This window comes from Bufo bufo, chromosome 1 (assembly GCF_905171765.1).
Source record: "Bufo bufo chromosome 1, aBufBuf1.1, whole genome shotgun sequence".
Lineage (NCBI taxonomy): Eukaryota > Metazoa > Chordata > Amphibia > Anura > Bufonidae > Bufo > Bufo bufo.
Window position 1 is genome coordinate 700,689,002 of NC_053389.1, and position 15,063 is coordinate 700,704,064.

Sequence of the window (15,063 nt, forward strand, 5' to 3'; positions counted from 1 at the left end):
AGGGAAAACAGTACACCTCTCTGAACAGTGTCTGGGAGGCTGTGGTTGCTGCTGCACGCAATGTTGATGGTGAACAGATCAAAACACTGACAGAATCCATGGATGGCAGGCTTTTGAGTGTCCTTTCAAAGAAAGGTGGCTATATTGGTCACTGATTTGTTTTTGTTTTGTTTTTGAATGTCAGAAATGTATATTTGTGAATGTTGAGATGTTATATTGGTTTCACTGGTAAAAATAAATAATTGAAATGGGTATATATTTATTTTTTGTTAAGTTGCCTAATAATTATGCACAGTAATAGTCACCTGCACACACAGATATCCCCCTAAAATAGCTAAAACTAAAAACAAACTAAAAACTACTTCCAAAAAAATTCAGCTTTGATATTAATGAGTTTTTTGGGTTCATTGAGAACATGGTTGTTGTTCAATAATAAAATTAATCCTCAAAAATACAACTTGCCTAATAATTCTGCACTCCCTGTATAGTAGGCGAGATGGTATAAAGCTGGTACTCGAAACCAAACCAGCTGATGGTCTGCCAAACTGGGATTGTGTAGAAAGGTCAGAAGGGGGCTGAACACTGAAAGCAAGGTGAAAGAAACAGGAGGAAAACTAGGATAGTTCAGTATACCTCAAGCCAAAAGAACCCTGTCACATTGTACATGCAGTGCTCTTTGTAGGATCATTATAAAACAGGAGGAGCTGATCAGATATATCATTTTGTGGGGAAAAAATCTGATGCATTTTATCCATTTACATCTTAGCTCACTTTTTGTTTTTGGAGTCCACCGGGTGGTCCTACTCACTGTCTAGGACTGCTAAGCATAGAAAGAGCAGGGGTTTAAATACATGAATCAAGACGGCATGATGCCCAGCTGTAGAGAATGAAATGTGACCTGTGGTCAGCAAGGACATCAAGAAGCATCACCAATAGATGTGTAATGAAGGTGATGAGACAACTGCCCTCCACCTCCCCCATACAGATACATGCTCATCTGTATGTGCGTCTATGGGGGAAGAGGAAGCCTCTGCCAGACACCTCCAGTGGTGGCTTATCTCCAGGGAGAACAAAAGGATCAGGTGTTAAAATTTAAAGCTCCAGATCCTCCTCTCCCCCAACATTGTTTGTCAGGAGCCCCCATACACATTAGATTGTCTGTTTCTCAGTGGAGGCCGAACCTTTCCGATGACCATTTATTGAATTTACAGACTTTTTATCTGTGATCATGCTGGCAAAATGGCTGCCTCCAAACTGTGTGCCTCAGGTAGCTTACTTTACAGCCCAGATGTGTGGCATAGATGTCTATTATGCACGTGGGACACCCCAGCGACAGATTCGGCCTCTGTTAACTCTTAAATGTGTGTAGCCTCTGTTAGGTGTATGTGGTCCTATGGCTTATAAGATCTGCCAACTTCTGTGCCTATGTAGACGTTGGCACCATGAGAGTACCTTTAGATCCATCACCATATTGAGGAATCGCCACATGTAAACGCACGTCCTCCATTTTATTTTATTTTTAGCGGTGGTGAAGTGACATAAGTGAGAAATAGAGTTGTACACATTGTCGGTGTGTAAAGACACCGTAAAGCAGTGCCAACAGTCCTGAATTTGCAGGGACTATCCCCAACTATCAGTCAGGCTGGGTGTAAGCCCCACCATAAGAGGGCAGGGTTGGGACTGTGAACATTCTGGGGCGAGAATCGCACACCCTGAATTTACCAACTACACTGTCGGCATAAACACAACTTGCCGACCATGTTCTCTGTAATTACAGATTATTATAATCCTCTCAGGCGGAGTACAACGACATGGCTGTGGGTATTTCTACAGTGATGTTACTATTTAGGCCCCCTGCACACGATCAGGATTGCGTGCGGATTTTCCGCGCGGATTTGCGTGCGGAAAATCCGCACCGTAGGTCATGTCCATTGTATTCTATGAGAATTTGAAATTCTCAATGCACACGATGCAGATTTTTTCCACGCGGATTTTGACCTGCGGTGCGGATTTTAAAATCCGCGACATGTCAATTAATTTTATTTTTCCGGACCGGATTTTCTTCATTCACTTAGTGAAATCCGCATGCGGAAAATCCGCACTGAATCCGCACCAAATCCGCACGCAAATCCGCATGCAAATCCGCACCAATTAATGCGGATTGACCGCACAGATTTGCCTGCGAACACCTGCGGATTTCAGTGCGGATTCTCCGCACATGAATCCTGAACGTGTGCATGTACCCTTAGTGTTGGAGACATGTTGTAGGATTCTCCATTTTGAGAAAGTGCAGCAGCTGCTGGAACAGAATAGGCTTGTGGATTATATTACAAAATGGCGTAACGGTATCAGATGTCCAAGTCTTCCTAACACCTCGTGTGTGTGCGTCTACTGCCACCTGCTGGTAGAGACTTCGTAGGCTTAGTGGATGCAGCACCTGGACGGTTTTCTGTTATCTACATGATAAATGCAGTTGCTGCAGTGAGACGACCCCTTCAATGGCTTACAAGAATGAATAAACCACATAGAGTTAGGGATTTCATAGTTGGTTCAGGATGTGGAGCTGGTCATATCCAGTACTAATAGTATTGTATTTGGCATCTAGTTTCATGTGTACATTTTATCTGTCCCATCTAGCCACTCAGCATCGGAAGAGTCCAATCACTCTGCGTCCGAGTTCGGCAGCCAATCAGAAAGTGAACAGGCCAGCGAGCAGGCCAGCGAGTCCAACAGCAACTTGGAGTCATCAGAGAGCCAGTCTGAATCAGAATGTGAATCAAATGGTTCTAAATCACAGGAGCAAACCTCTGACGCAAAAGAGAAGTCTCTTCCCAAAAAGGAGAGGCTGGCAGATGTGAAAAAGGTAAGATCCGTGGGTGAGAAATAAGTGTGTTGCATGTAGGAATTTTTGCTGCTGCCAGTGTAAGGGAGGGTTCCTGCTGTGTTTGCAGTGTATGTGTTGAGAGGAACTCAGGATACCTCCCAATAGATGTCACATTATACTGGAAGGAGCCGTTCTGTACTGTGCCGTAATATGTGGAAGCACGCAGTAATTTCTAGGAACTGTTACCTCATCCTCTGTCTGGAAACCCACGAGAAAAGGACCTGTTATTAAAAGGTTTTCTGAGACTTTTAAGCCTCATGCACACTGCCGTGTTCCGCGGCCGAGAGCGGTCCGTGGTGACCCGGCCGGGATTCCTGCTGACAGCAGGAACGCACGGCGTCATTGGTTGCTATGACGCCGTGCGCTTCATGCAGCCGCTGATGTACAGCAATGCACTATACCAGTGTATTACTGTACAGCACCGGCGGCATGAAGCGCACGGCGTCATAGCAACCAATGACGCCGTGCGCTCCTGCTGTCAGCAGGAATCCCGGCCGGGTTACCACGGACCGCTCTCGGCCACGGAACACGGCAGTGTGCATTCGGCTTTATACTGATGACCTATCTCAGCAAGGGAACTATTATTAACACATGATCATCAGGGATAGCCAATATTGTGGCCTAAATAAGTCACAGATTATGGAGCATGCCAAATATGTGCCTTAATTTGTGGCTTTTTAAACTTCTCACCACTTTTCTGGTGGCGATAAAAGAGGTGGGCTTCTGGTTTTACTATAACTGGAGCCTGCACCAGAGATGTGCCTAATTTATTAAGAGGCGTCTTCCTCTTAATAAATAAGGCACATCTCTGTATGGGAACACCAGGCTTGATTAATGTCCCTCTATGGTTTTTTTTTTTTTTATAATTAAAGGAGGCTCATGCTTGGCTCTCCCTGCTCAGTCTTGTGGTCCTGGTATTAAATGAATGTTGAATTATCACTTTTAGACCCACCTTATCCTAGTCTTGTATCTTCGCAGAGTATTCAGCAGGTCCTCTCTAGAGTTTCCTTTTCTTTTTTAGATGTGGGAAGAATACCCTGATGTGTATGGTGTAAGGAGGTCAAACAGAAGCAGGCAAGAACCTTCAAGATTAAACATGAAAGAGGTAAGGTAGGGAGATGAGGGTACAACAAATACAGGGTAGTTGGCCTTGCACCATAGGCAGTGCTCCAGACTAAAAAAAAATACCTAGTAGCCATTGGCTCCTGAACTGAAAAATTTAGGAGCCAAATAAAATTTTCAGTCGCCTAATCGAAACCGAATCAAAATTTTGGTATCGTGACAACGCTACGCCGATTAGATCGGCGTAGGGTTGTTTCGATACCAAAATTTTTATTTGCTTTCGTCACCATAAAAAAGTATTGCGATACTCAATACCGCGCAAAAAAAACCAAACACCAACAAAAGCTGCATGCATTTAGCATTTTATGAAACGTTCGGCCCATAATAGAACAGTCCTATCCTATTTTTTGGGGTGACAAGGTGACTAAAAAATGGCAAATGCTCACCGCATAGGAGATATTTTTTAATAATTTAATAGTTTGAACTTTTCGGCGCTATGTAATATGTTTATTTATTTATTGTTTATATATTTTATATGTAAAATTGGGAAAGGGGGGATTTAAACTTAATATTTTAGGGTACTTTCACACTAGCGTTTTTCATTTCCGGCATAGAGTTCCGTCACAGGGGCTCTATACCAGAAAAGAACTGATCAGGCATATCCCCATGCATTCTGAATGGAAAGTAATCCGTTCAGGATGCATCAGGATGTCTTCAGTTCCGTCATTTTGACTGATCAGGCAAAAGATAAAACCGCAGCATGCTACGGTTTTATCTCTGGCGAAAAAAACTGAAGACTTGCCTGAATGCCGGATGTGTAATAAGATACAAGACGGATCCATCTGTCCGCATGACAAGCGGAGAGATGGATTCGTTCTTGCAATGCATTTGTGAGATGGATCCGCATCCGGATGCATCTCACAAATTCTTTCAGTCACTGCCGGATCACACTGCCGCAAGTGTGAAAGTAGCCTTAGTGTTTGTGTATTTTTTTTATTTGGACTTACTATTAGCTCCCTTAGGGGCTGGAACCCTTGTCCTATTCACCCTTAGGCCCCTTTCACATGGGCGAGATTTCTGCGCGGGTGCAATGCGTGAGGTGAACGCATTGCACCCGCACTGAATCCAGACCCATTCACTTCTATGGGGCTGTGCACATGAGCGGTGATTTTCACGCATCACTTGTGCGTTGCGTGAAAATCGCAGCATGCGCTATATTGTGCGTTTTTGATGCAACGCAGGCCCCATAGAAGTGAATGGGGCTGCGTGAAAATCGCAAGCATCCACAAGCAAGTGCGGATGCGGTGCGATTTTCACGCATGGTTACTAGGATGAAATTCTATTCACTGTATTATTTTCCCTTATAACATGGTTATAAGGGAAAAAAATAGCATATACCCCAATATAATAAACATTGGTGGCGCAGTGTGCCCCCCCAACACCCCAGTATAATAAACATTGGTGGCGCAGTGCGCACCCCCCAACACCCCAGTATAATAAACATTGGTGGCGCAGTGCGCCCCCCCCAACACCCCAGTATAATAAACATTGGTGGCGCAGTGCGCCCCCCCCAACACCCCAGTATAACAAACATTGGTGGCGCAGTGCGCCCCCCCAACACCCCAGTATAACAACATTGGTGGTGCAGTGCGCACCCCCCAATCCCAACACCCCAGTATAATAAACATTGGTGGCGCAGTGCGCCCCCCCCCAAAACCTCAGTATAATAAACATTGGTGGCGCAGTGCGCCCCCCCCACAACACCCCAGTATAATAAACATTGGTGGCGCAGTGGGCAGTTCCAATGAGGGTTAAAAAAAATATATATAAATTAACTCACCTCCTCCAATTGATCGCGTAGCAGCCGGTCTCCTGTTCTTTCTTCAGGACCTGTCAAAGGACCTGTGGTGACATCACTGTGCTCATCACTTGGTACATCACATGGTAATGGACCATGTGATGAGCTCAGTGACATCACCACAGGTCCTAAAGAAAGAACAGGAGACCGGCAGCTACGCGATCAATTGGAGGAGGTGAGTTAATTATTTATTAATTTTTTTAACCCTCATTGGCACTTCCCACTGCGCCACCAATGTTTATTATACTGGGGTGTTGGGGGGGGCGCACTGCGCCACCAATGTTTATTATACTGGGGGGAGGCGCACTGCGCCACCAATGAAGAGCTGCGGCGGTGGGTCTAGTCGCAAATGGCAACAAGACTAAAAAGTCTTGTCGCCATTTATAACTTCTAAGTCGCATTGGCGACTATTTTGTTCGCCATCTGGAGCCCTGTTAGGACAAGTGGTTTATTTGTTATGAGCGCCATCTCTGTCACTATTTGTGAAGATTTCTTTAATAGTTGAGAAGTAGAAAAGGGAGGATCTCTGCTAAAGCATCGACATAGAGATTTGCTTGAAAAGAGAATTATCAGGCCTCAGCCACTCTTGGGTAGTTTGGTCAGTATTTGTAAGTCACACCAAGAAGTGGAATATAAACCCAGAACAGGTGCAAATCTTTCCATTAGACTTTTCCCATCTTCGTGTTCCACTCGTGGTTTTGGCTTACAAGTAATGATGCAAAATGCAGACCAAAATTTGCAAGTGTGATTGAGGCCTAATAGCTATGATGGTGGTTGACTGATTGTGGAAAGTTTTCTCTTTGTTTTTCCACAGCATTATACCTTTGAAAAGTATAACCCCAGGTAATCTGTCACTGTGAAAGTGCAGACAATCTGCAGGCAGCATGTTATAGAGCAGGAGGAGCTGAGCAGGTTGTTTATATAGTTGAATAGAAAATGATTCTGCAAAACAAATTTAAATCTCTGCTCTTTCTATGCTTAACCCCTTCAGCCACCGTGACATACCTATACGTCACAATGGCTGAACGCTTGTATGGAATGGGCTTGTATGAAGTGTGCTGAACCCAGTCATTTAACCTCTCAGATGCCGCATTCGACAGTGATTGCGGCATCTGTGAGGTAAGGCAGAGGGATGCTGCTACCTCTGCCTTCCGATCGAAGCTTCCATAGTGAAAATGCAGTGCTCAGATCGGTTACTATGACATTGCACTGCATTTTTATGATGACTGCTTCCTTTTAAAGGGGTTTTCCAGGAGCAGAATATTGATGTCCCATCCTCAGGTTGCTGATCAGCTGTTCGAAGAGGCTGTGGAGGTCTGGGGAGCACTGCAGCCTCTTCCTAGGCTGTTGACATCACGTTCATCAGTCACCTGGCCTACGGGCAGCTCAGTCCCATTCAAGCGAATGGGCCCAGGCTACAATACTAAGTACACCTGCTATACAGTGAATGGTGCTGTGTTTGGTATGCTGTGAGGAGGGCGCAACACTCACCGCTATGTTTCAAACAGCTGATCGGTTGCGGTGCCAATAGTTGGAACCCCACTGATCAGAAGATACCTAGATGAACTGAATTTTATGCTTACAGGCACATTAATGCAATTTAGCCCATTTTCAAACAATTGTAGTATGGCTGTAAGTCCCTACCCAACCACAACTCTTAAGCTACCTGCAGATGAGTGCGGGGAATGCACATATGATCTGCACAAATTTGTTTGCGGATTTATGTGCATTTCTGCAGCATATCCTCACCAAAATCCACAATGTCTAATTGCGGATTAGATGCTGTTTCTCACCCTTCCATTGTAAAGAGTAAAATCCGCAGCTAAACCACAAACATAATTGACATGCTGCAGATTTAGAAATTACCCCATTTGCCGAACGGGTTGCGCAGTTCTGGGTTTTTCACTCTTTAGATGCCTCTGGTCTCACGGCGTCCGCTGCAGGCGCCATGTTTACACTTAGCTCCAGCGCCATACATGTACGGCACTGGTAGTGCAAGGGTTAAAATCTATTTGTTCCTAAGTTTTTGTGTTTGATGATTCTTGTGCCGTTGGCAATTTTGATGATTGTGTATGGCACAATATACGTGCATATTGTTTACACTGGTTTGTTTCTTAGACCACAGATTCTGAAAGTGAAAGCCCAAAGAGAAGAAGTGCAAGAATGGCAAACAAAAAGTGAGTGCCGGTAGACACAACCTGGCATGCTTTACAGTGTTAATCTATGCACTACTTAATCATTTTCATTCTTGCTTGTCCAATATATTTGGAAGCTAAGTTAATGGTTCTGTTATTTTCATAGAGAGAAGAAAAAAATGTCAGATGACTATGATGATGATGATGATGATGATGATGATGATGAAGACGATGATGATGTTAGCAGTGAAGAAAGTGACCTAGAACCACCAAAATCCAGATCCAGACAACTGAGAAGGTATGTGTGAATATTTTACAGTTTGTACTCGGTCCCTCTCTGGCATCTTGTCACTAGAACAGACCACTTAAAGGGATTCTGTCACCTCGTTTTATCTTATAGAGATAACATATCTCTAAAATCATTTTTTAAACACAATAAAAGGACACAGTTTTATGGGACAGGTATATTGCGGACATGCTAGCGGCGATCTAGCCGTGCATGGCCGCAGCTCTATAACCTAAAACGAGGTGACAGAATCCCTTTAACCTCCTCCCGGTGATGCTCTAATAGAACTAAACTGTGGAGTGGAATCCCCTCAGGAAAGAGTTGTCAGCTAAACACTACAAATGTAAAACATATGGTCAGCGTAAGCTTACGTGATAATTATTCTTTCAATTTAGTGAGTTAAAGTTAGTTCTTTTTATTTAGCTCGACATCCAAAGCTGTGTTAAGAAAGCAAAAGAAACCACAACGTGGAAGAAGAAGAAAGGCTGATTCCAGTGAGGATGAAGATGAGGATGAGGATGATGATGCTCCTAAGAGGCAGACACGACGGAGGGCAGCTAAACATGTTAGGTGAGATAAACCCTTTTGATTGCCTTATAACCTGGTGTCAGTGTTTAGTACGCAAAGACTAATGTATCTAAAGTTGGCTATGGACTAATCATTTCCTAACTGCTATTAGCCCAATTACCTGTAGTGGGAGGCAGATAAGTGACTGCCAGACACTTCTTGAACAAGCAGCAGGACCAGATGAGTTAAAACACAACTCATTCATTTTTTTTTATTTTTTTTTTTATGAAAGTAGCTGTTGGGTGCAAAAAGTCCTTGTAGACATATTGGTGGAACTCATTGGAATCAGTAGAGTTTGCTGTGTGTGTGTGTGTGTATATATATATATATATATATATATATATATATATATAAATAAATAAAAACAATAACCTATATAATAATACTGGTTAAAGACAAAAGACACGGGTCTTATGCTAGTAAAGATTAAACTGAAGTTAGTTTGTCTGTTATTTTGGAAACTAATTGTAGAATACGTTAGAGGTCAATATTGGCATTCATTTGCTAATGTTATAGTTCCAATATTGCAGCTACAAAGAAGATGATGACTTTGAAACAGATTCTGACGATCTGATCGAAATGGCAGGAGAGGAAGCAGAGGAAGAAGAAGAAAGCCATGAGACTATTGAAAAAGTTTTGGAATCCAGGACTGGGAAGAAAGGAGGTAAGTTTAACAAATTGACTAGGGTTGTCCCGATACCACTTTTTTAGGACCGAGTACAAGTACCGATACTTTTTTTCAAGTAGTCACCGATACCGAATACCGATACTTTTTTTAAATGTCATGTGACCGTTTTGGGGGATCTGTGGATGACGCACTGTCATGTGGGGGATCTGTGGATGGCACTGTTATGGGGGACCTGTGGATGGCACTGTTATGGGGGATCTGTGGATGGCACTGTTATGGGGGATCTGTGGATGGCACTGTTATGGGGGATCTGTGGATGGCGCTGTTATGGGGGATCTGTGGATGGCGCTGTTATGGGGGATCTGTGGATGGCACTGTTATGGGGGATCTGTGGATGGCACTGTTATGGGGGATCTGTGGATGGCACTGTTATGGGGATCTGTGGATGGTGCTGTTATGGGGGATCTGTGGATGGCACTGTTATGGGGATCTGTGGATGGCACTGTTATGGGGATCTGTGGATGGCACTGTTATGGGGGATCTGTGGATGGCACTGTTATGGGGGATCTGTGGATGGCACTGTTATGGGGGATCTGTGGATGGCACTGTTATGGGGGATCTGTGGATGGCACTTTTATGGGGATCTGTGGATGGTGCTGTTATGGGGGATCTGTGGATGGCACTGTTATGGGGATCTGTGGATGGCACTGTTATGGGGATCTGTGGATGGCACTGTTATGGGGGATCTGTGGATGGCACTGTTATGGGGATCTGTGGATGGCACTGTTATGGGGGATCTGTGGATGGCACTGTTATGGGGGATCTGTGGATGGCACTGTTATGGGGATTTGTGGATGGTACTGCTATGGGGTGGGATATCTGTGGATGGCATTGTTATGGGGTGGGGGGATCTGAGGATGGCATTGTTATTTGGTGGGGGATCTGTGGATGGAACTGTTATGGGGAGGATCTGTGGATGACACTGCTATATGTCATCCACAGATCCCCCTCATAACAGTGTCCCCCAATACACCGGGCCCCGCCGCTCACCGAAGTATTTATAAACGTGAATCCTTATCCTGTTATTAAGTTGAACTAACGCTGCCCTCTCCCATGTTCCCCTGTATCCCCCTGTATCCCCACAGCACTTACTTAAGCTTCCATAGCAGGCAGAGCGGACGGCACCAGTAACGTCACTCACTGACGTCGCGCGTCTGCTCCGCCTGCTTCATTCATAAAGTGGGCGGAGCAGGCGCTCTACGTCAGTGAGTGACGTTACTGCTGCCGTCTGCTCTGCCTGCTATTGAAGCTTAAGTAAGTGCTATGGGGATACAGGGGAACATGGGAGAGGGCAGCGTTAGTTCAACTTAATAACAGGATAAGGATTCACGTTTATAAATACTTTGGTGAGCGGCGGGGCCCGGTGTAAGAGTACAGTGACTGCACCGGGCCCCGCCCCTAGTTACGAACTCCAGCCCCTCCTCTCTCCCGATGCTGCATCTTTGCGGGGCCGCAAAAATATTCATTGCGGGCCGCATGACACCCATGCAGTAAGTAATACCCAGTCACATACCAGCAATAATTATCGTTGCCGGCTCTCTCCACCCCTTCTCAGCTGCCGTTCACTGCCCCCTCTATGCACCGCTCACCAGCCCGCTTGATGTAAAAAAAAAAAAAAAGTATTCTATTTATGTATCGGGGCGGGGTATCGGCGGCTGAGTACCGCCGAGAAAACTCGGAATCGGTCCCGATACCGATACTAGTATCGGTATCGGGACAACCCTAAAATTGACCCCTTGCTGCTGGTTGCCATAGAAAAAGCTGTCAGTCAGTGGTGGTGGTGGTGGGGGGATGTAGAACCCAGAGCTCATGAATATGAGGACTCCCAAGCACATGCATTGTACTGAACAGACTCTGGTCGCTCTGGAACCACTCAATACAGTTTTAGCAAATTGTCTGGGTCATTTCAATAAAGTGACTCAGGGTTTAGCTAAGTGCCTATGCCATTAGTTCACTCTGCCCCAATAAGGCAGCACAAAACTGTTAACAGATTAACTTTAACCCTTTAAAGGCTATGTATGCCTTTGGGGGCACCTTTTTTTTATCATTGCATTGTACTCCTTTTGAGATAAAAATCATTTTTTTTATTGGTCTTTATGAAAAATATGGAGCCCTTTTTTGTGTACAGAGCTGACATGCTCTAGAAGCAGCCTCTGGATTTTATCTCATTTCCGTCAGTTGGGGAGTTGAAAGCTCCTTATTTCTGCTCATTGTCATTATAAACACTCATAGCTCAGTTCTTATCTTACTGATAAGAATGCTTAAATAAGTGTTTATGACCCTTTAGCAGTTTAGAGATGAGGTTTTTATTAGATGGCCGGCACAAAGTGAAAGTACCAGTCACACAGTTAGAAAAAACGTTCACGGTTGTTAAGGGTTTAACCACCTCAGGACCGCCGTACGCAGGATTGCGTCTTTGCGGCGGTCCTGTTGTTCTGGGTGGACGCGCCGGTGCGTCCTCTCGCGAGACGCGAGATTTCCTGTGAACGCGCGCACACAGGCGCGCGCGTTCACAGGATCGGAAGGTAAGCGAGTGGATCTCCAGCCTGCCAGCGGCGATCGTTCGCTGGCAGGCTGGAGATGTGATTTTTTTAACCCCTAACAGGTATATTAGACGCTGTTTTGATAACAGCGTCTAATATACCTGCTACCTGGTCCTCTGGTGGTCCCCTTTGTTTGGATCGACCACCAGAGGACACAGGCAGCTCAGTAATATGTTGCACCAAGCACCACTACACTACACCCCCCCCCCCCCCCCCCCCCGTCACTTATTAACCCCTTATTAGCCCTTGATCACCCCTGATCACCCCATATAGACTCCCTGATCACCCCCCTGTCATTGATTACCCCCCTGTCATTGATCACCCCCCTGTAAAGCTCCATTCAGATGTCCGCATGATTTTTACGGATCCACTGATAGACTGATCGGATCCGTAAAAATCATACGGACGTCTGAATGCAGCCTTACAGGGGAGTGATAAATGACGGAGGTGATCACCCCATATAGACTCCCTGATCACCCCCCTGTCATTGATCACCCCCCTGTAAAGCTCCATTCAGATGTCCGCATGATTTTTACGGATCCACTGATAGACTGATCGGATCCGTAAAAATCATACGGACGTCTGAATGCAGCCTTACAGGGGAGTGATCAATGACTGTGGTGATCACCCCATATAGACTCCCTGATCACCCCCCTGTCATTGATTACCCCTCTGTCATTGATCACCCCCCTGTAAAGCTCCATTCAGATGTCCGCATGATTTTTACGGATCCACTGATAGACTGATCGGATCCGTAAAAATCATACGGACGTCTGAATGCAGCCTTACAGGGGAGTGATCAATGACTGTGGTGATCACCCCATATAGACTCCCTGATCACCCCCCTGTCATTGATTACCCCTCTGTCATTGATCACCCCCCTGTAAAGCTCCATTCAGATGTCCGCATGATTTTTACGGATCCACTGATAGGATCCGTAAAAATCATACGGACGTCTGAATGCAGCCTTACAGGGGAGTGATCAATGACTGTGGTGATCACCCCATATAGACTCCCTGATCACCCCCCTGTCATTGATTACCCCTCTGTCATTGATCACCCCCCTGTAAAGCTCCATTCAGATGTCCGCATGATTTTTACGGATCCACTGATAGACTGATCGGATCCGTAAAAATCATACGGACGTCTGAATGCAGCCTTACAGGGGGGTGATCAATGACAGTTGGGTGATCACCCCATATAGACTCCCTGATCACCCCCCTGTCATTGATCACCCCCCCTGTCATTGATCACCCCCCTGTCATTGATCCCCCCCCCCCCCTCTGTAAGGCTGCATTCAGTCTTTTTTTTGGCCCAAGTTAGCGGAATTTTTTTTTTTTTCTTACAAAGTCACATATTCCACTAACTTGTGACAAAAAATTAAATCTCACATGAACTCACCATACCCCTCACGGAATCCAAATGCGTAAAATTTTTTAGACATTTATATTCCAGACTTCTTCTCACGCTTTAGGGCCCCTAGAATGCCAGGGCAGTATAAATACCCCACATGTGACCCCATTTCGGAAAGAAGACACCCCCAGGTATTCCGTGAGGGGCATATTGAGTCCATGAAAGATTGAAATTTTTGTCCCAAGTTAGCGGAACGGGAGACTTTGTGAGAAAAAAATAAAAAATATCAATTTCCGCTAACTTGTGCCAAAAAAAAAAAATTTCTATGAACTCGCCATGCCCCTCATTGAATACCTTGGGGTGTCTTCTTTCCAAAATGGGGTCACATGTGGGGTATTTATACTGCCCTGGCATTCTAGGGGCCCCAAAGCGTGAGAAGAAGTCTGGTATCCAAATGTCTAAAAATGCCCTCCTAAAAGGAATTTGGGCCCCTTTGCGCATCTAGGCTGCAAAAAAGTGTCACACATCTGGTATCGCCGTACTCAGGAGAAGTTGGGGAATGTGTTTTGGGGTGTCATTTTACATATACCCATTCTGGGTGAGATAAATATCTTGGTCAAATGCCAACTTTGTATAAAAAAATGGAAAAAGTTGTCTTTTGCCAAGATATTTCTCTCACCCAGCATGGGTATATGTAAAAAGACACCCCAAAACACATTCCCCAACGTCTCCTGAATACGGCGATACCAGATGTGTGACACTTTTTTGCAGCCTAGGTGGGCAAAGGGGCCCACATTCCAAAGAGCACCTTTCGGATTTCACTGGTCATTTACCTACTTACCACACATTAGGGCCCCTGGAAAATGCCAGGGCAGTATAACTACCCCACAAGTGACCCCATTTTGGAAAGAAGACACCCCAAGGTATTCCGTGAGGGGCATGGCGAGTTCCTAGAATTTTTTATTTTTTGTCACAAGTTAGTGGAAAATGATGTTTGTTTTTTTTTTTTGTTTTTTTTTTTTTCATACAAAGTCTCATATTCCACTAACTTGTGACAAAAAATAAAAACTTCCATGAACTCACTATGCCCATCAGCGAATACCCTGGGGTCTCTTCTTTCCAAAATGGGGTCACTTGTGGGGTAGTTATACTGCCCTGGCATTCTAGGGGCCCAAATGTGTGGTAAGGAGTTTGAAATCAAATTCTGTAAAAAATGACGAGTGAAATTCGAAAGGTGCTCTTTGGAATGTGGGCCCCTTTGCCCATCTAGGCTGCAAAAAAGTGTCACACATCTGGTATCTCTGTACTCAGGAGAAGGTGGGGAATGTGTTTTGGGGTGTCTTTTTACATATACCCATGCTGGGTGAGAGAAATATCTTGGCAAAAGACAACTTTTCCCATTTTTTTATACAAAGTTGGCATTTGACCAAGATATTTATCTCACCCAGCATGGGTATATGTAAAAAGACACCCCAAAACACATTCCCCAACTTCTACTGAATACGGAGATACCAGATGTGTGACACTTTTTTGCAGCCTAGGTGGGCAAAGGGGCCCACATTCCAAAGAGCACCTTTCGGATTTCACTCGTCATTTTTTACAGAATTTGATTTCAAACTCCTTACCACACATTTGGGCCCCTAGAATGCCAGGGCAGTATAACTACCCCACAAGTGACCCCATTTTG

The 15,063-nt window shown here is 44.9% G+C and overlaps 1 protein-coding gene across 8 annotated transcripts in view; it reads left to right on the top strand.

Annotated features, from left to right (window-relative positions):
* The window catches only part of CHD2 (chromodomain helicase DNA binding protein 2), a 132,501-nt gene that overhangs the window by 60,353 nt on the left and 57,085 nt on the right, over positions 1-15,063 (top strand). For 6 of the 8 annotated variants that reach the window (XM_040414203.1, XM_040414202.1, XM_040414199.1 and 3 more), the window contains 6 exons: positions 2,638-2,863; positions 3,906-3,989; positions 7,923-7,981; positions 8,106-8,237; positions 8,649-8,795; positions 9,323-9,456. In XM_040414203.1, the coding sequence (XP_040270137.1) occupies positions 2,638-2,863; positions 3,906-3,989; positions 7,923-7,981; positions 8,106-8,237; positions 8,649-8,795; positions 9,323-9,456 (782 nt within the window). Of the gene's footprint in view, positions 1-2,637; positions 2,864-3,905; positions 3,990-7,922; positions 7,986-8,105; positions 8,238-8,648; positions 8,796-9,322; positions 9,457-15,063 lie in introns of those variants that run through there. The other 2 variants (XM_040414204.1, XM_040414205.1) reach the window with 2 other exon arrangements.